General features: G+C 38.9%; 1 protein-coding gene across 1 annotated transcript in view; it reads left to right on the forward strand.

Annotated features, from left to right (window-relative positions):
* Positions 1-10743, forward strand: part of VAPA (VAMP associated protein A) — a 29731-nt gene extending 18988 nt beyond the window's left edge. The window contains exons 3-6 of the mRNA XM_062632999.1: positions 2922-3025; positions 5036-5116; positions 7802-7978; positions 8962-10743. Of these exons, the coding sequence (XP_062488983.1) occupies positions 2922-3025; positions 5036-5116; positions 7802-7978; positions 8962-9120 (521 nt within the window). The 3' untranslated portion in view covers positions 9121-10743. The remainder of the gene's footprint in view (positions 1-2921; positions 3026-5035; positions 5117-7801; positions 7979-8961) is intronic.
* The last annotated feature ends 10706 nt before the right edge of the window (positions 10744-21449 follow it).

Raw genomic sequence — 21449 nt, forward strand, 5'->3', positions numbered from 1 at the left:
CATGGGTACTTTGTTTATTGTTCAATTGTGAATCATGTTTGTAAGTTTTTTTCCAAAAATACTAATTTTGTAAGACCTGTTTTTCTTTGCCTTGGTGCCCTAGATTAACTGTTACCATATGTACTGCTTGTTGTTAACAAGTGTTGATTTTTCTTTTCAGAATATAGCTTGTTGCTTCTTTCACAACTTGTAACTGTTACTTGGTATTGTTCTTCCTTCTGGTTTCAGACCTCAGTGGAGATAAAGCTCTCCTGTGTAGAAAAGCTAGGTCTGTTAACAAGAGGTTTGCTATTTATTGCAGTTCTCCTTGAAGTGATCTCTGGATTATTTGGGGATTCCAAGAACGTATTGAAAACTGGATTTGTATATTCATGAGATTTTCCATGATTACTTAAAACTGTGAAGAGCTTGAAGAGCTTTTTGAACTTGTGGGCTGTCTCTTTCTGCTTCTTGTTCAATCAGATTTTCAGCTGTTACCAAATGGTCAGGGAACATAAAGTTGTTTAACTAGTTATCCAAGGATTCTGCCAGCGTTTGAAGAAGTTCTGTGATGATGGAGAATAATCTTTTAGGTTACTTGGCTTTTGGAAACTGAAATACTACAAGCTACTCATTAGTCTGTTGATTTAACAATTCTTAGAGATAAATGGCTATAGCATCCATACCTGGAAGAAGAATTTAGTTTGATCAGTTATGTTTTGGACTGCAGTGAGACCAGTGATTAAGGAAACCTGACTTCAAACCTTTCCAAATAGGTTTATTTGAAAGCATTTCAAATACTGCAGTTATTTTGTGTTTATTTGTGAAATATATCTGATTCATATTAGTTACTTATCCTTTGATTATGCTGTATGTAACATTTAAGGGGAAAAAAGATATCCACCCTGTAGTAAACACTACCAACTTGTAAATACTATTTAATGCCTAAAGTTAGGTGGCAGTATAATTAAATTTAGAAATACCTTTTTTTTTCATAGGTACTAGTGAATTTGGAAAGGCCAAGTTAGTAATTTTGATACCGTACTTAATATTTTATAAACTAATGTAGTTCAATCCTGCCATGAAGAATTTACTCTGTGTGAAGGGAAGCGTCTTGAACCATACATCAAATGAAGATTCAGAATTGTGCAGTTGAATTGGTGAAAACTGTAGCAGTATCGAAGTCTGCAGACTGAATTGGCTTAGAATATATGGTAATAATGTTCAGAGCATACTGTGTGAATCAGTATTTCTGCTAGAGCTTTTTCATAACTGTATATAAAATTTGTGTGGTCCTGTGCTTCCATCAGGAGTAAGGCAACTTACTGTGTCTGAAAGGAGACAAGGAGGCTAACATGGTAGTTTGTTTCAGACAGGGTCTGTTCCAGACAAACAGTATGGTTGGCAGTTAACTACTGGTTATGTATCCATCCCTCTGCTTCAGTAGTCCCCCAACACTACCATGACAAACCTTGTGTATTCAGGTGTTTCTGCAAGCCCTTACATTATGCACCTGGATATGCAACTGTATCCTATAAAAACTCTAATCTCCTGGTCTGTGTATAGACATCATGTTATTTCAGTCATTTGAACTGAAGAAATGACACACAAAATAGTGATGCCAGGATGACCTGGACAACCCTTATGATGTATCCATCCAGCAGACTGTATAGTTTTATAACTTGGATGAAATTACTATGTTTCTGTAATTAAAGTTTTCATTTAAAAGTGTTGTGATGCTGTTGGTATGAGGGAATCTATAAATAGTGTCAGCGATGTAGCTTTTTTTTGCAGAGCTTGCGCACACTTCACCATAATAACTTTAGAAACTTAAGTTTCTGATTTTGACTAATGAGACTTTTCAGCTTTGGAAAGCTGAAATTACAGTAAAAAGGCTGTCATGCAGAAAGTCTGGACTGCTTTCAGACTCTACCTCTGGGACTTACAGTGCAAACAGTGCTGTGTAAAAAATGTCTGGTTTCATCCAAAAGACTTTTTTTGTTAATATCTGCATTACAATGTGCTGAAAGCTGAAAATGCAGTGAGAAAAAAAAGATAAAATACTAGGAGCAGGTCTTACGAGTTTTAATGTTTCACTTAGAGCCGCCTGTACAGGGAATTTGGTTTTGAATCCCATCCCTCTTTCTTCACTGGTAAAATGCGGTGGAGGCTCAAAACTTGCCATAGAATTAAAGTGTGTATGTGAATTTTGGTATGCTTTTGTTAGCTGTTAGACTGGACTTACAGTTAAGAATGTTAAAACCTGAGTAAAATGTGTAGTTATATATATTTTTAAAGAACTCAATTTGAAAGTGTTTTAAAGATGTGTTATTAAAGCCCCAGGTAGCTTTACATCCTCTAGCTGTAGTTTGAATTAAGTATTTTAGTGGTTTTGCTCACTGTTTAGATTCATATACAGTTGGAAGTCAGTTGCACTTGCCCTGCAAGACCCTGGTGGTCTACCTAATGTCAGTTGCACTTGCCCTGCAAGACCCTGGTGGCCTACCTAATGTAGGTTCATAATGTGTACCTGTCATAACATGTTCTACAATTCTTTTAACTTTGCATTCACTTAATCATAAAATGTGTTTATTCCGAAGAAATGTCCTGTGGTGTTTGCTTGGCTTGTGTTTTGTTTGTTTGTTTCTGGTCTGCCTTAGGGGATTGGTTTATTCGTACTCATATATGAAATGTTGTTTAGCTATAGTAATTACAGAAATAATGATATCAGCTGCACCAGACTCTGAAGAACTTTTAAGATTTTTCCTTTCAGTACCTGTTGCTACAGTATATATCTGCTCTGTATTCCATTTTAACTTTCAGTATTTGCTCAGGGAAAATCAAGTCTACAGTGGACAGCATGCTGTGAATATGGTGAATTGCCTGTCACAGTGATTAGCTGAAGAATTACAGTTTTATGCTTTGTATTTTCTTTTGAACAGTAATGCTGCAGCCTTTCGACTATGACCCAAATGAGAAGAGTAAACACAAGTTTATGGTACAAACAACCTATGCACCACCAAATATTTCAGATTTGGAGGCAGTGGTAAGTAAAAGTAAAATGACTTGTGTATATATATATATCTATATGATTTTTTTTTATTCCCCCTAAAAATTCAGGCTTAAGTGTAAATGAATTGTGTTTTTTGCAGTTTTCTTTTGGAGAAGAATTGGTTTTTCTCTGAACAAGTATGACTTCCATATGTGATTCAGTTTTTTTAGTATTAAATACAAGTTTGGTTCTTAGAACTGCCTAGTGAACTGATTGAATGGAAATAGTAGTGCATCTAAGGTAAGGTCAGTTCAGTGGTAAAATTTTGGCATGTTGTACCTTCTGTGCAGCTAATCTGAAGGGATAAATGTTGTATTTGAAGGATTTGAGTATATTTAAACAAGCCTGAAGGTGTATGAAATGGGTGTATTAGGTCTAAAGAGTGTTTAGGAGAAATGTTCAATGAGATTATAATGAATTAAAACATTTGGAAGACTAAGGTAAATCTCCCTGCAAGATACCAAGTGGCTGAACACAGCACAAACAATAGGTTTATGTTTTAATAGAATATGTTGTAGATTCAGTTCTTAGGCAGGATTGGTCTGATGAAAGATCCAGAAAGAAGTTATCTAGGTTTGTACTTGTTAGTTCAGAAGAAAGGACACCTGTTTCTGATGTTACAACCTCACAGTAATGGGAAAGAAGCCTTCAGATACCAGAGCATACCCTGTAGAGAGAACGTGGACTCTCATAAGCATGTATATTAAGGTGGAGGGGAATGGTGCACAGGCATCTGTCTCTAGAGCCTGTTTTAAGGGATGCCTGAATTTACATAGAAATGTTCAATGTTCATTCAAGGCAGAGGAGGAGAGGGGAAGTAAATGATAAAGATGATATTTTATAAATCACTGAAATCCACTAGACCTGCAGGTTTAGTCTCTGTGCGAAGACAAAAATTACTGTGGCATCTTTGGTGGAAACAGTGGAAAACCTGTTAGATTTTGTTAAACTTTTGAGACACGTAAGTAGAAAGCTAACATCTCTCTTCATCGTTGGGCTGGTTTACTTTTTATTAGTATGCTTGGATAGCTCTTGTTTGTGTGTGGTAAGTGAAGCGTAACTATTTGGTAAGGATATAAAATCCACTTCAGAAATACCTTTGAAGTAGCACAGTGTGCCCAAGTATAGAATATTGAGAAACAGATCTTGCGGAAAATCGGTAATTGTAGTTAGAAGTTACTGTACAACTAATGCCACTGAAAAAAAACAACAGCAACGGAAAAGGTGTTTGTGTGGGGAAAGGATGTTATGAAAAGCCTGGCTATTCTAATCTGTAAGATTCTAAGGTAACTTCATAGGACCTAATGTAGAAAAAATTGCCACAGACTTGATCAGTCTCTGGGCCTAAAGATTTAAGGCAACTATGTGAAGTGTATGCTTTGAAAGCTAATCGTCTGAGAGAGAAATTCCAGCATATTTCACAATTTGAATATATTGATAACCATTGGAATTTAAAATGTTTTTTATAAACAGCTGTGAAAAATTCTCTGGGCCCAAGTTGTAATGCAGTAAAAGGAGGGAGTGGTTAAAAATATAAAATAGGAAGAGGTAAAGAAATCTACTCTGAAACTGAATACAGTCACTAAAAGATACCTTTCAGTCCTTTGTTTAAAATTGGTGCTTCCAAGATGGGACATAAGGAGTACATTTACCAAGGAACGGTAACTTTGTTTTTAAACTGACTCATATGGTACTTGTTCCTTGTTATGTGCTAAAAGAGATGCTGTATGGTTGCCTCCCTGACCCTGAAAAACCTCTGGATCCATCCTGGCATTCAATTTACTTATTTTCATTTCCAGACTTAATTAGCCATTTCTAGCTTTCATTACTTCACAGTAGTCAAAGTGAACAAAAAAACATAGTTCAGAAGCAAATCTGAAAATTGCAGCTAGGGTAAGGGCAGTGTTCACCTGTACTGAGTACTAAGAGCAAGCTTATGAACTGTTTAGGTGTTTGCATGAGTGCAGCATGTTAAGTAACAATCTATATTAATTATTATCTTAGTGGAAAGAAGCAAAGCCTGATGAGTTAATGGACTCCAAATTAAGATGTGTGTTTGAAATGCCCAATGAAAATGATAAACTGGTAAGTAAGAAACTGTCCTACAGTGACTGGTAGGAATTTGGGGAAATCTGTTTTGAAATTTTTTAAACCTATTTGATTTGTTGATTAAATGGATTGTAGGAATTTGTACTAAATGAGACAGAAGGGGTATTCAGTGTATAACTTAAGGTATTCATAGGATCTTAAAACAATCCAGTTTGAAAGGTACCGTGAAACATCATCTGTTCCAGCCATCCTTTGTTGGAAAGGGAGCACCCTATCCAACTGCATCTTAAAAGCCTCCAGCAATGGACACTAGTGCCAAAAATGATATTTTTTTTGTTATTATTGATTTTCTTAGGATTTTATTGCTATCAGATTAAAAAAAATATACAGTACTGCATACAGTGAAAAGTGAATTGCATCATTTCATTTTAAAGTATTGCATCCTTTTCAATTTAAAAAATCCTGTTTCTAATTCAGCTAGATCAGAAAAGGAAGTATTAATTAGAAATTGCTTTAGGAATCCTAAATGCATTTTTTTTAAGGTAATGGTAAAGAGAGATAATCAGACAAAAAAAGTAATCACATTGCCTCTTTCATGCTCTTGCTTTCAGACAAAATCTATTCCAGTTGTGTAGGAGGTCAGTTTCATTGTATACAGACTGAAGATGTCTGTGTTGCCTGATATTTGGAGTAATAGTTAGCTGTCAGTTACCTAGAAATATTGTAGAATATGACTGCATTCTTACACACGAACTTTTTATTTACCCTTATACTTGAAATTCTAATTTATATAATCTAGTACTGTATATTCTGGATTGTTTGGGGTGGTGTTTTTTTTTTTATGTTTTACTTTATTAAATTATTTATTAATGTAGCATTGTGAGAGCGCTAAAGTGCTGTTTCTGTAAACAGCCTTATTCATTTTATTACCTTGACTTTTAGTGCTGTCCAGCTTTTACACTAGTCTGTAAGGCATGTTGGAAAGTAGTATGAATCCATACATGTAAAAACCATCTCATTATTTACATACATAAAGCGTCTTGGTGAAGGCTGCTGGCTGACCAGTAGCTGTGTTTGCAACATTTCTTTTAATACAGTTTTTGGACTGTAATGTAAAGAAGTTTTTCAGAGGCAATGTCAGCATAATGTTTTTTGGTGTACTTTTCCCCCCCCTTTTTTGGTGAAGGATAATTTATGAGATGTACGCTTTTATTTAGGTGTAAGCTGCCTAAACCTGTGTTAAATGCTAAAACTGTAAAGGTTAAGCATTTATTATTAAGGCAATTAATTATCTACTTTCTGTATTTTTTTAACCTTCTTAGTAAATTATATTTGGATATTAGAAAAATTACACTTGTTTTTAATTTTATAAAATGTATAATGTAGTGAGAGAAATGTAATGGATTATACAGAACAACCTCCTTTTGTACTTCCTTCAATGTTATATTTTCAGTGTTGACTGTGCATAGCATTTATATTTTTCTGAGTAGCAGCATAGGGTTGCAAAATCCTGCTTCAGCAGTTGATTTAGTATCTTAAATCTGGCAGTGAGAAATCTGCCAAGTCCTGAGGGTAAGCCTTACCTGTCACCTCAGGATATACCTACATGAGGACACAAGTATTTCACTCCAGTCAGCAACAACTTTCTTCAGATGCCCACCAATCATAGCCAGAAGATTGTCATGAAGAAACCAGTCAGTGAGGTCAAACAGCAGAAGGAGGGATGTTTGTTCCAGGGAGATAAGTCTTAGGTCTGTAGAGAAGTTTCAGTGCTACTAAAGGAATTCAGTTCAGCTAGCAAACCAGTTAAAAAAGCAACAGATCCTGATCTGCTTCCTCGTGATACAAATATGTTGGTCTTTTCAAATCCAGTTAGGAGTACCTGTGTGCAGTAGGAGGATCTGGCTATTAGGCTGTGTATGGCTGCATTGAAAAAAAAAAGTAAAGTGCAAGTAGATGCTGTAGACCAAATGACTTCTACTTGCATAGGAACTAAATAAATTCTTGCATCTTTTATTTTTCAGTTGCTTTACTGTTACATAGATGTGTTGACCTTCTAAGAGGTTTTCTAGTACATTTAGTGCTTACTTTAGACTGCTTTGATTATGAGAGATGCAATTAGTTGTCTAAATGACATAGGTGTGCAGCCAAGCAACTAGGAATAGAGACGCCTGAATGTGTATACGAGCTGTTTCTGAGTGTATTGCTATATGAATGTTGTGTTTTTACAAATAATAAGCTGGCTATACAGTTGGATCTGTTGTATTACTAATGTCTGCTGAAGATTATTGTAGATTTTGAGCAGAGCTGTAGTAACCAGTTTTTTCATTTTATTTATGTTTTTTTCACAGCTTTTATGTGACTTTTCACTTGTATTGAAAATTAGTAGTGTGTTATCTTAGAACTGCTGTGAAACTTAAATCCCATGTTTGTTCCATTTTTTTTCTTTTTTATACCATCTTTTGGTTGCCTGCTGGGTCAGTTTTAAGCAGCTAAAGTATTAATTTTTGTCTCAGTAGCATGTAGTGCCAACAGTACAATCTTGTCTTGCTTTTTAATAGCTGAGCTAATCAGAGTTGAACTGTTAACAGAAGTCTTTGTTCAGATTACTGTAAATACAAACTTCTTCAAACTATATTAGTAGCTAGATTGTTTCAGTTTTAAAATGGGGGTGATTTTTCTAGGTAAGTAAAATTCTCAAGTCATTCTTAATATTTGTAGAATGATATAGATGCAAGCAAACCTGCCCCAGTACTGAATACATCTAAGCAGGATGGACCGATGCCAAAACCCCATAGTGTTTCACTTAATGATACTGAAACAAGGAAGCTAGTGGAGGAGTGCAAAAGACTTCAAGCAGAGGTTATGAAGCTGACGGATGAAAATCAGCACCTGAGAGTAAGTTCTGCTTGCATGTTTACGTTATAGTAGTTTCACTCTTCATTGAAAGGTCTAGTTTTCAGTTAGGCCAATAGATGTGTATTCAGAAAGTAGATGCAACTGTTAGAATGTCAAGATTGATTTGTAATACAGTTTTCCTGTCCTGTATGTACTGTGTATCTTGAATTTCTCAGTGATTGACACTTTGTGGTTGTCCTGGATGAGATACTGAGATACATAATTTTCTTCTATTTAAGGTGGGTTTGGTTACTTGAAGTCTGAGATACCAAATTAGTAGCTTTTATTAAAGTGCATGATTCTTCATTAAGAATGAGTAAATGAGATACAAAGTGGTAACATTCTGTATCATAAATTGTTAGTGAACAAGAACAATGGTTTGGCCAGAGGAAGTAACCTAAAACAACTTTCCACTACTTTTATGTAAAAGTTCTGTTCAGTAACCTGTAACTTCTCAGTACATGACTTTGTGTGACTTCCTGTATATTTGCTTTTGGGTATCTAACAATGTCATTGGCCATAGTAGACTTTTAAAGAGCCATGAAATGCTGATGTCTCCAAATCATTAATTCTGATGACATTGGAACATTTGGAGAAGCATTACACAAAGCAGGTGTTTTAATTCACAGTAAGGAATTATTGCTATTTAATTCTAATGCATAGTAAGTAAAGCGGGATTCTTCATTGTGTATACCAAGAATTTCAGAATCAACGAGCAGGGAGGGAGACTAGTGTATTACCTGTCCTTATCTGAAATGTTATGGTTTGCTGTGTTCATATTTTGGATTTTGATGTGGTCTAAGGTTGCGGGGGCGGGGAGAGAGGTTTGTGTTTGATTTTGGGGTTTTTTTTGATTGTTTTGTTTTGACTTCATTTAAATATTAACCAGTAAATTTAGCCTTTCAGTTCAGTTTTTACTATTGTAAAGAAGATATGTTCATAAACTTTTTTCCGTCTTTGTTGTTCCCCCACTCCCCCCCCAGGATGAAGGCTTGAGGCTCAGAAAGGTAGCGCACTCGGATAAATCTGGATCACCCACAGCTTTGGCCCTCAGAGATAATGGCTCTAATTCTCTTCCTTCACTTCTTGTCGTAATTGCAGCCATTTTCATTGGATTCTTTCTAGGGAAGTTCATCTTGTAGAAAGAATGAGTGAGAAGCATGCAAAATGCAGCTTCCTTTTTTTTTTCGTTTCTCTCCATTTTTTTTTTTTTTCCTTGGCCAGGTAAAGATTTGTTTACCTACCACTTCATTGGTAGTATGGCCCAAGTGGCCATTTTTGTGTACAGCATCATAACAGGCTTCGCCTTTAATGATCTCGCACGGTTAGAAAACACAATCTTGAAAAGACAAACTGTTCGGCTACTGGACAAAATTGTACATTATGTCATCAATAGCAGGTGTCAGTTGCACAGTCAGTCCTTTATGAAAATTCATAAATAAAGAATTGTTCTTTCTTTCTGTGGTTTTAATAAGAATTCAAAAATTGTTCAGAGTCTTGTAAATGTTATTTTAATAATACTTTAAAATTTTATCTGTTGCTGTTACCTCTTGAAAAATGATTTATTAAATTGCTAATCCCACTCATTCAGGAATATGACAAGAGGTATTCTGGGGAAAATGGTGCCTCTTACTGTGTAAATTTTCTCCTTACCTTACTTTGCTAATATCATGGCAGAATTTCTTTCTTATTCCTTGTGAGGCATTGTTGAGAGTTCTTCACCGTTACAATCTTGTCCCATAATATTTAACATTACAAAAGAAATAAAATTGTTAACAGATTTTTCTTCTGGGTAGCCTGTTTGTGTGTGTCATACTTTTAGAAGGGATTCCTAACAATTCATTGTTTATGGTAATTTGCTGCTTGTAACAAATGGATATTTTGGAGTTTATTTGCTTAAGTCTCTGGCTTAGACTGTTGTAATTGAAGCTTGGTGGGTGGGGAAAAATGTTTCCATTCTATTTGTTTCAAAAAAAATAAACTTTTCTGGCTGGTTTCAGCTACAGAGAGGATGGTTATCAGACTTGCTCTGAGACAGAATAATTTGCGTATCAAGCAGGTACAAATATCAGACATGAATGTTTTCAATATAGCAACAATTTGCTTGGATTGTGTGGGAGTGTAATAATCAACCTTCTGTTCCATCTTTGGGTTTTCTGAGTGTCTTCCAGGAGTCAAAGTTATTCTTTGATTTCATAAGGGTACTCAATTGACATACACTAACTTGCTCAGTTTGTAGTTCTGTTTTACCTGGTATTCGAAAATGCAAGTTGAATCATTTGGACACCCATAGTGAATTCCATGTTGTGGGATAGTTGATACTTGCTGAGTGAGCCTCAGTTGCTTACCTTTAGAAAACTAAAACCACTTTATGCAACTCTTGGCAGATCTGCCTGTGTTAACAATGTACAGCTAAGTTTTAAAGAATGCATTTGGGGAGGGATCTGAATTGCTTCCCTGCACTTAATTTTATGTCTTGTCTCATCTCTGAATATGTCAGAAAACCAAACAATAGTATTGCAACAAAATATTACCTGTACTTCTGATTTAGCGTAATCCAATACAGGAAATTACTTGTAAACTTGAAAAATTGTGGAAGGGATATACTCCTGTAAGCAAAACTGTATGCTCTTGGACAGCTTGACTTGATGTGGTGCAGCTAAGTGTGTTAGACCTTGGTATAAGCACACCTTATGTAGCTGAGAAAAAATGTTCTGGAGAAGGTGTACGTTATCTTGATTGCCTTTGATTTCTAGTGCTTTTTTTTTTTTAAATAAAACAACCAAACAAAAAAAAAACCCACAAACCCCAAACTGTAATTACATCATGTTCTGCCATTGCTGTCTGTGATAAAATTTTTTTATAAAATCTTGCGTATACGCAAGGAAGATGATGAAGAAAATGCAAATACCGCTTATCTTTTTCACTTATGCATGCAAGCACAGATGTTTCCAATTACTTGTTCCAGTGTCTGCATTCAAGTCTTCTTCCATCCCAGTGACTGGAAAAACTTATGTTAAGGTCTTGATTATTTTGGTTCCGCTGGTTCAGAATGGTGTAATTCTCCCGATCTTTTTTCTAACAGAATGTTGCCACATCAAACTTTATAGCCTGTTCCAAGCTGATTACATGGAAAATAACGAAAGCAATGGTGTGCAGGATGTAGTTTGCTTCAGAGAGAGCAGTCATTCCTGCCTTCAAGGGAAGAGAGGGGAAAAAAAGAAATTCTCTGGAAAACTTAAGTTGCTTACTAAGATGTTTACTGCATGATGTATGGAGGCTTTCAAAGGTAGCTAGCGCTTTCAGGACTTGAGAGTGGAAAAAGGAGTCACTGCTCAGTGCAGCTGTCACAGATTTTTGTATCTGGCAGCAGAAATAAGGTAAAAATGATAAAATCAGATTGAAATAACTTTTTTTCATAAAAAAACAACTGGTGGTAAAACTTTGTCATAGTTTAAGTAATTTCTTCAAAGTGAAAAGTGTGCATCGGTCTCATAAACATTGTACTTGCTAATGGTATAAGGAGACTGTCTTGGTCTACAGTAATCCCTTCATAGCTGTATATAAAATGTAATGTTGAAACTATTTTGGTCTCAGGAGTCACTTTGGATGAGATCAACTGTATTCAGTGAAGTATGTAATATGGATTAAATAGTTTGTCTTTGTTCGTGAAATGGTTAGAACTTCTTGCTTTGTCTACCTGCTTACTTGCATATGTAAGCATGGGGGGAATATAGTCTCCACTGCTTCTGTTGGTATGATCAAATGATGATGTTCATAAGGTTGTGTGAGGATAAATGCGTATCTTTAAGTATGTATTGTAGATCACTATTCTCAAAAGGGCAAGATAGAACAAGTTCATGATATCAAGGTAGTGTTTTAAAGCTTTTATAATACTTTACAAAAGAAAAGGTAGTATGGTGGTTGGGAGGGGGGAAAGCATAGTTAAATAGAAGATACAGTTTATGTAATAGTTTGAGACCCCAAATTTAACCCTCTTTTTTAATATATATATATATTTGAACTTCATTTACGAGAAAGTTATTTGTATCAATGCACAAGTCATAAGTAACTTATGCATTTCTATGCATTCTCTAAAAGCTGTTGATAAACACTATTGCCCAGGCTTGTATGTTGCTGCTGCTGTGATTGAAGCTGATTTCCATATAAGAAGCAACTAAACACTAGTTTGAAATTTCATTATCCTCTTGGGAGGAGGGACGGTGAAGGGACGAGGTGGAAGGTGACATTTTGCCAAAGGGGAAAAGACAAAGTCAACATGCAAAATTTATCTTTCAGGCCTTTTTCAAAGATATTAAAAGTTAAAAGTGTTAATAAACTGTTAAAAATGTGGAAGTGTCCTTTTTATTTTGGAACTTCTCCCTGGCTGTATGTTCTGTAGACTGCTGATACTGCATAGGTGTTTCTAGTCCACCTTGCAGGTGGTGTGACTGCCCTAGGTGCAACTGCTGCTAGGTACTGCCAGTAAATAGCATGAAGCTGCTTGGGTGAAGATTCAGTGTTGGAGTGAAGACCAGATGCCTGAATCCAGGCAACACTAAGGAAACTGATGGTTTATTAGATTTACAGTAGTTGTCATGACAAAGAATTTTCTTGTTCCTGTGGAGTCCTTAGGTATTTATAGTTAAACTGGCTCGCCAGGGCAAACACTTGCTTCAGCCTGTGCCAAGAAGTGGAACAAGAGGTACACAGTTGCAGAGCAACCCCAATAAACATTTACTGTAACACTGAAATGTCCTGCTCTGTGTGGGATTGAAATTTTGTAGCTTGTCTGTGCAGCCACTTTGCTGTGAAAAGTTTGCTGCGAAAAGTTTGCTGCTTTGCTTTCTGCACTGGTTTGTGTTGGAATAGCTTTGTCGGTGTGTCCTGAAAGGCACATCCATGTGTAGCACTAACCACTGCTGCCATGGAGGCTTCATCTTTGCTAATCATGAGCTGCTGTGGCAGCTTTAGACTGGTGGCACACTTAAATGTTGGACAAAAGGGGGAGCTAAATGCAGGAATCAGTTTTCACAGGTGTTAGCTTCTGTAGGAAGGACTGAAACTCATGACAGTTTAATGAGAGCAATTTATTTCCTGTCTAAATTTCTTTTACAGGGGCACTCAATGTAACCAAGGGTCCTGGGTTCAGTTGTAGCAGTCATTTTTCTCCTTCTTAGTAGCTGGTGCAGTGCTGTGTTTTTGACTTTCGGCCTGGGAACAGCGTTGATAACACCGATGTTTTCAGTTGCTGCTCAGTAATGTTTACTCTGACCAAGGACTTTCTGAGTCTCAGGCTCTGCCAGGGAGGAGGGGGAGCCGAGAGGAAGCAGAGACAGGACACCTGACCCAGACTAACCAAAGAGGTATTCCATACCATAGCACATTATGCCCACTATATATACTGGGGGCAGTTACCTGGAAGGGCTAGATCACTGCTCAGGTCGAGGTGGGTATCGGCTGGCAGGTGGTGAGCGGTTGTATTCTCTTCCCTTGCTATTTCCCTTATCATTATCATTATTGGTGGCAGCAGCAGTGGTCTGTGTTATTCCTTAGTTACTGCACTGTTCTTATCTCAGCCCGTGGGAGTTACATTCTTTCGATTCTCTTGCCCATCCCTCAAGGAGCAGAGGGAGGAAGGGGGGGGTGGAGTGAGCGAGAGAGCGGCTGGTTTTCAGCTGGGCTTAAACCATGACACCAAGTATATGATCGAAGTTTGTCTGTTGTATGGTTTTTCAGTGTAGGTTGTGTGTGTTTTAAGAATTGCTCAGTCTGACAGGACTGCATAAGCAGAGGTAGTGATGGTGTTGTCAGTCTTTATTTGTTTGCCCTTTAAGTGACAAATGGATATGTAGAAATGAGGTCTTGTGCAAAAGCAAAACTTGAGTCTTATCCGGCTTCCTCATTACTGCTAGATGATAAGGTCAGTGCCTGTTCCTCATTTACTGGGACAAGGGTTTATGTATTTGCAGGTGACCGAGATCTGAAAACTGTTATAGATGAAATCCATTGTTTCATCCCCTAGAAATTATGCTTTAACTACATTGTGAAATAAGCATCTCCCACCATATTACAGTGCCAGCTTGGTACCAGTTTATGTAATGTTGATAACACTGCTAGCAGGGTATTGAATCCCAGTTTATACAGTAGCTACTTCTGTTGCTGGCAGGGTGAAAAGCTGCTCTTTCACTCCCTCCTCTTTGGAAAAGATTGCAAGGGTGTTACGGTATCTAGGCGCAGAGGTGTGAGGCAGACTGCTGTTATTATAAATAAGCAGTCTGAGCTCTTAACACTTGAAATAAATGAAAAATTAATTGAAAGGTGACTGAAGTAATTCTTACCTTCAAAACTTGTGTATAAGAAAAAAGTGTTGTGAGTTGTTTTGATTTGTTTTTAAAAGTTAGTCATTCAAGTTCAAAAACCAAAAAGTTGCCATAGTCTGGGAATAATTATTTCAGGCTGTTGGAAGTTTTTACTAATACTGTTGTAGGTTCACATGCATAAGTGAATTTGGATTCTCATTGGTGATCAATGTTTAGGCTGTTCTTGGAGTGGGTAGTAATTAAATAGCAATCTTTTAAGTGTCTCAGTCTGCCTTGTAAGGAGGGTTTATCCTTGCTTTAGAGATAGGGAAACTGAGGTGTAAGTGTTGGGACAAATGAATGGGTGGGGAGGGTTAGGCACAACTCCTGTTCTCTAGTGCATGCTCCATCCTGTTTCTTAGCAAGCCTTCCTCGAGCCTTGTCCAAGTCTTCTATTTGTTTGCTTGCTTTTTATTTTGTTTTTGATTCCAAAATGCTGCTTCGTCTTGCTTGGAAGTCTTTCATAGGCTTTTAAGGTACCTTCCTAAAGATTTAGCTGTTGGCTTCTCTGTTCCTTGAAGCCGAGTGTTAAACAGGCAGAAAATGTAGCTGCTGGAGAGGTGTTCTAACAGGGATTGTGCTCACTGGGATTGCAATGCCTGACCGCTGCTAAAGATGCTGGGGGAGAAGAGGGGGAAGACTAATCATTTGGGAACGTGTTTGTAGTCTTGGAACACGAAAGTGTGTCTGTGTAGCAAAAAAAAAGCTTCAGTGGAGACAGTGCTGTATTTGAAAAGAAAACAAATAGTCCTAAATCTGTGCAGCTACCCTGTTAGTGGTAGTATATATTGCTGTACTGGGTTTGTGTGGCCAGGTTTTGGTAGCAGGAGGGCTGCAGGGGTGTCTTCTGTGAGAAGGTGCCAGAAGCTTCCCCTGTGTCCATTAGAGCCAATGCCAGCCGGCTTCAAGATGGACCTGCCACTGGTCAAGGACAAACCCATCAGTGATGATGGTAGCATGTCTGGGATAACAGATTAAAGAAGGATCAAAAGCCTGCACAACTGCAGCCAGAGAGAAGAGTGAGGATATGTGAGAACAGCTCTGCAGATACCCAGGTCAGTCCAGAAGGAGGGGAGGAGGTGCTTCAGGTGTCAGAGCAAAGATTCCCCTGCAGCCTGTAATGGTCCATGATGGAGCAGATACCCACCTGCAGCCTGTGGAGGACCTCAACCAAAGCAGGGGTATGACTGAAGAAGGCTGTGACCGGGCTGTGAGAAGCCTGGAATGGAGCAGGTTTGCTGGCAGGACTTGTGACCCCATGGGGGAAGCCACACTGGAGCAGTCTGTTCCTGATGAAGGGCTGCACCCCATGGAAGGGACCCACACTGGAGCAGTTTGTGAAGAACTGTACCTGGTGGGAATGATTCATGTTGGAGAAGCTCGTGGAGGATTGTCTGCCGTGGGAGGGACCTCATACTGAAGCAGAGGAAGGGTGTAAGTAGTTATCCCTCTAGGGAGGAAGGAGCGGAAGAAATGTGTGATGCACTGACTTCAATCCCTATTCCATGTTCCCCTGTGCTGCTGGGGGGAGGAGGTGGAGAATTTGGGAGTGAAGTTAGGCTCAGGAAGAAGGGGGTAGTGGGAGGAAGGTGTTATAAGGTTCATTTTTTCTCAGTAGCCTGCACTGATTGGTAATTAATTTCCCCAAGTCGAGTCTGTTTTGCCTGTGATGGTAGTTGGTGGGTGATCTCTCCCTGTCCTTATCTCGACCCATGAGTCTTTCATTGTGTTTTCTCATCCAGTTGGGGAGAGGAGTGATAGAGCAGCTTTGATGGGCACCTGGTGTCCAGCCAGGGTTAACCCACCATAATAGCTTTACCCGCAGGAGTGGCAAAATATTTTTCCATTGCTGCTTTGATAGTCCAGATACAGATGATACAGACAGCTACACTCTGATTTTCAGAGGCATTTCTTCAGAAGAGCCAAGCACTTCTTTCTTTAAAACCTAAGCATGTTTGACTCCTGCAAGCAAAGGTGCTCCAGCAATAGTAGACTCTTAGAGGTTAAAACCACTTATGTGTTTCCAGTCAAAATGAATAAATGCTTTGCTGTTGCTGCTGCTTTTCAGACTGCAGTATACTTCTGCACTTGTATGAGGAATATTAATGAGAATCTAAGTTATAAAGATGTAGCTCTCTTAATGGTTGAGAGGCATTGCTTTAAATTGTTATGTAGGACAGTCTATAGAACTGTGTTTTGGAAGGGCTTGGGATGAAAGTCTACAGAAGACAAAACTTGAACCCTGAGTCAAATAGGGACAGCACTCTGGAGCTGTTATAGGAGTTACCAATGTGTGCAGCTTTCGTAATGAATGGAGCGGTTCATAGGAGATGGGCGCTCAGGCAGTGGCTAATTTCCTTGTTCACCTTAATCACCTCAGGTTTGACATTTTGAAATGATAAATGAGACACCTGTCCCACATCTCAGGAGTGGCTGGTGTCGAGTAAGAAAAAAGAATATGATAGGAAGAGACCATGAGAAGAGTGAAGCTGACTGCTTCAGAAGTGGCTTTCTTGGTGCCTTTGTCTTTTCAGGACATTTGGGCTGTTAGAAAGCTGCTTCCTTATCACTGGATAAATGATGGAAAGTGCTGCGGCCTTCTCCAGGAATGGGAATTTCTCTCCAGTCTCAGGGTGTAAAGCCTCAAACATGGTGACCCCTCTTCTAAACAGGAGAATGACAGGAGAATGCCAGGAGAAGGATTCTCACTGTATTCATGCTCAGGATTGTTTAACCTTGGATTTCCAATACAGCTTTCAGCAAGACCTCACTTTTTTGCTTCATACCTTGCGATACTTCATCCCTTGGGCCTCTCATTTCATTTCCCAGCTTCAGGGAAGCCATCTCTTCTGATTTTCTTGATGAGGTGGAATTGTATCTTTATCCTGCTTCCAGGATTTGTGGGAAAACTTAACTGAAAGAGACAAGGTTTATGTGATTGCGGCATCTTCATCCTGCTTCTCCCTGTGTGAATTTGAACTCTTAATTCAAGCCACATTTGATAGTGATATTGATGTTTCACAGATACCAACTACTTCCAATTACAGGAAAATTGGAGCTGAGATGAGAGACATGTAGATTGGTGCTTCCATCCAGGGCAAGCCTGCACAGTGAGCTGGAATGATACTCATTCTGCTTGCTGCCATTCGTCCAGTTGTTGCTGATGTGCTTGCAAGCTGTCAGCATGGCCATAGATCAAACACCCTGGCAGCTGCTGGTGGTAGCAATGTGGGCAGGAGATAGGCATGTTGCAAGGTTAGCAGGCATGTCAGGGGAGAACTCAATCTATCACCACAGTAATGGATGGTGTGTAGGGTGGGAGTGGAGCTTGATCTACCTGGGGGCAGGAAGGAGGCGATGCAAGAAAGCTGCTAGGTAACAGAGTGAGAAACATTAAGAGTTGGAAGAAAGTGTAGCCCTCCATGTATACATTGCTACTTCTCCAACCTGCTCTGCTCAGGCTGGAGAAAATACTAATGATTTGATGATTGCAGATGAATGAGAGGAGTGTTCAGAGTAGCTGTAACTGAGCTCAAAGTTTCCCTTAGACCAGGTAATTATGGTTTTGTAAGACCGCTTCTATAGGTATGTAGAAGTTGCGTTTGTGGAACTAGAGGCATAGAAGTGAAGCCACTAATCAGAAATAAGCGTTTTCAGCAACCTAACCAGCAGCATGCAGACAGTGTTTCCTGATCTCCTTGACTACTGCTCTGAGTGCAGCAGAGAGAGAGCATTGAGTGACCTGAGCCCTCCAGTGCTCTGTGCATGCAGCACTGCTCATAAGGTGAGCCACACAAGCATTAATCCCCCTGTGGGCAGGCATAATAACGGTTATGCAAAACCATTTTGTCTGTCTGTGTACACTCGTATTTGCATCTGATCTGGGGTGCCTGTATGCTAATATGCAAACTGGTGTTTACTGTGGACTGGGTTACTATAAGCCTTTGCAATGTGGTATATGTTTGTAATTGCTTCAATTACCTCTAATTTCCCTCCTTTAACTGTTCCTAATTTTTTAGTTACTTTAAAATTGCTTATTCTTTTATTTTTTTTTACTGGAAATCCTTTAATTTTTTTTTACAGGAAATCCTTCCTAGTCTTGTGCCTGCTGGCTTCTAAGTCTTCTTTTCCTGTAGCTATACATTGGTAGCTATTGCTTTGTTCAGGCATGGAAGTTAAAGCGCTTGCTCTTATAGCAGGGTGTGCTGGTAATAATCTTAAGATACAAAATTACAGTGTCTGTCAAAATGTAGCAATATTTTTTAGCATATATAGTGTATTTAAGTTTGTGTAGCTCTTAGAACAGCTTAGTGAATGTGTGATACTACTCATTAAAAGTTTTAGTAATTCCAGGGATAAGGTACTTGCATATGGGCTGTGTGTGTGTATGTATATATATATATATATATATATATATATATATGTATGTGATACATATATAATTACAATTTTCAGTTACCATTTATATATACATTTTTGGACAGATGGGAATACATTGAAGCAATGAAAGGTCTGCAGCTTAGTAACAGTGTTTTCAAGTTTTTTTCAAGTATTAATTTAAAACGAAACATGCAGAAATGGTTGGTACAGCTTAGACCGCACAATCATTTCCCCAGTGTCCATTATGGAGTGTGAAGAAGGGATTCCTTTAGTGCATGCTGCATAGGTTCAACAAGTTTTGCCCTACCTGTAGGGCAGTGGGCATGCAGGAGAGCCTTCGGTAAAGGCTGTAGGGGTAAGGCTTCATTTGGGCATTTCTTAACTCTTAGAAGTGTAATTTAAAATTTCTTCCAAGTGTAGTTCCTGTGATTTCCCTTATCACTACCACTCCCATGGATGGTGTGCCCCTGTGGTAAGGAGAGAGCGTGATGTGCAATGAAACTAGTGTTAGTCTGAACCTGAAAGAAGACTTGTAAAACGTCTTTAAAAGATGTGCGTATGCTTTGTTTTCTGTGTGCTAAAACCATGGGCTCAGTAGAAGAACTTGCTTCAGGACCAGTATGCATCCCTCTTAATTTGCCCAGTTACCCAGACTCTGATGATCCTTTCATCTTTCATAAGAGATGATGGTGTCACCCTCTTTCCTTGCTGGCACTCTTCTGCTCCAGTTACTATTTCACCTTATCAAGTGGTCTAAATTAATTACTATAAGCAGACTAAAGGAAAGCATTCCTTCTCTCTTTAAATTGAGCTCTGCTGCTGCTTACTGTCCTTGATAAAGGGGACTAAACCCTTAAAGCGTGGCTGGTTTTGGTCACCCCTGCCTTCCGGCTCCCCGGACTGCATTCCAATTGGAATTTGGGGGAGGAAGGGGGAAAGCTAGGAGACCGACTTGTTGAGAAGGTGTTAGCCGCCAGATGGCAATGTCTGCTCGGATTCCTATATACAGGTCGGTTCTGTGGCAGAGTTTGGCTCCTTGTGTGTCTCTTGCTTATAGTGTTGAAACTATTGCAATTGCTGGAAGATACGGTTGTTTACAGCCGTATATGAGTCCTTAGGTCATTAAATAAAGCTAATTTCTATATATTGATTTGATTTATCTTTGGGGGTCTTCAGGCTGCTGTTTGGAGCTAAAAGTGATCCAGTAGTTGGGTATTTATTGAGAGAATTCATAATGCCATGTCTCTGTCTAGCAAGCATCTGTCCTCTGGATAAGAGTACAGATAGTTCAGATCCCGGGCTTTCTCTGTGGGTGGAATTACAGAATTCAGCAGAATTAATTCAGGAGATCTAATGCCTAACAACTCCAAGTGTAAGGCTTTTCCCCCTGACTTTTCTGCCCCCTCTCCCTGACTTCCCCGTGACTTTTTCTGTTTCTTTATTTGAAGACAGCACTGTCCTGCACTGCTTGCTTTCTCATTGTCCAATGGACTGTCTTGGAAATGGCAGCAGACAAGAACCAGTGTGATTCCCATGGGAAAAGGATGTTGGGAATCGTGTCTTCCTGCTTCAAAAGGATGATCACAGGCAGTTCCTATTAGTGGAAGACACGTAGGAATTAGTTACTTTCCTTGGGTCTTGGTAGCACCATAGCTAGAATCCATCCAATGGACTGGTCATATGTCCTGGAGCAGACTTGTGAAGAAGGGTGGGAAAAGGCGCCTGATAAATAATTGCTCAGGCCAACATTGCTGTTTCCTTTGCTATTGAAGGTACTTGTGATTTTGTTTCTGGCAGCCATGATTGTTCCTTCCTGATTCAGCAGTGGAGTAGGAATTTTATTTCTTCCTTTCCTTATTGCTGGCAGCAATTAGCAATTAAAAAAACCAAACAAACCCTACAGTGATTGCACTAGAGGAGAAGACTAGAAGGAAAAAATTCCTAGCAAATACTTGTAGCAGGAAAGCAAAATTATGGAATACTAATGAACCTACAGAATTCAGAATTAGTGGTGCTGGTTTTTATTGCCTAGTCTTCCCTGTTGCGTCAGCAATGAGTAAATTACACCATGTAGAATCTATTTATGCCTGAACACATATGCAGCCACTGCTCTGTGTGGAAGGGCTGTGGCTACAGCATTCAGAGTACCTTGTAATTTAGGGCATGCTTCCTGCAAACCAAGCTCATCTGTGAGGGATCTCCCAAGTCACTCAGAAGTCCCTCAACTCCACAGCTTGTGGTGGTGGTGGTGATGGAAGTCTCACTGCATTTCACATCTCTCTGTGTACGAGTGAGGCAAAGGTGAAACTGCACAGCACTGAGGAAAGATGCTTTTGTTTTCCTGTGGCTCGTTCTCCCTTCTCTGTTCTTTCAGGTTTTACTTTTAAGAAAAACATCCTTTCTGATCCCTCTCTGGTCCCTCTCCCAGGTTGTAGCCCATAAAGCAAGCGAGATGCAACAGTAGAGCAGTAATGCTGATTTGCTTAACTCTCATTTATGAAAAATCTTGTTTTCTGTTGAACCCCACCCTTTGTCATGACACAGCTGCTCTGACTGTGCTGTCCTTGCAAGCCAACACCATCATTGCTCGCTGGGCAATTCCAGCCCCCTTTTTTGTTCAGAGAACATGAAGATGTGCTGTGAAACTCAAATCATCCCAGCTGTTTCCATCAGAGCTGTTTCTAGTGATGCGCTCTCAAGCAAAAGTGTTTTCCTGTGCATGTAGGAAG

This window comes from Pezoporus occidentalis, unplaced genomic scaffold (genome assembly GCF_034315485.1).
Source record: "Pezoporus occidentalis ecotype Australia unplaced genomic scaffold, CSIRO_AGI_Poc_V1 ctg4, whole genome shotgun sequence".
NCBI lineage: Eukaryota > Metazoa > Chordata > Aves > Psittaciformes > Psittacidae > Pezoporus > Pezoporus occidentalis.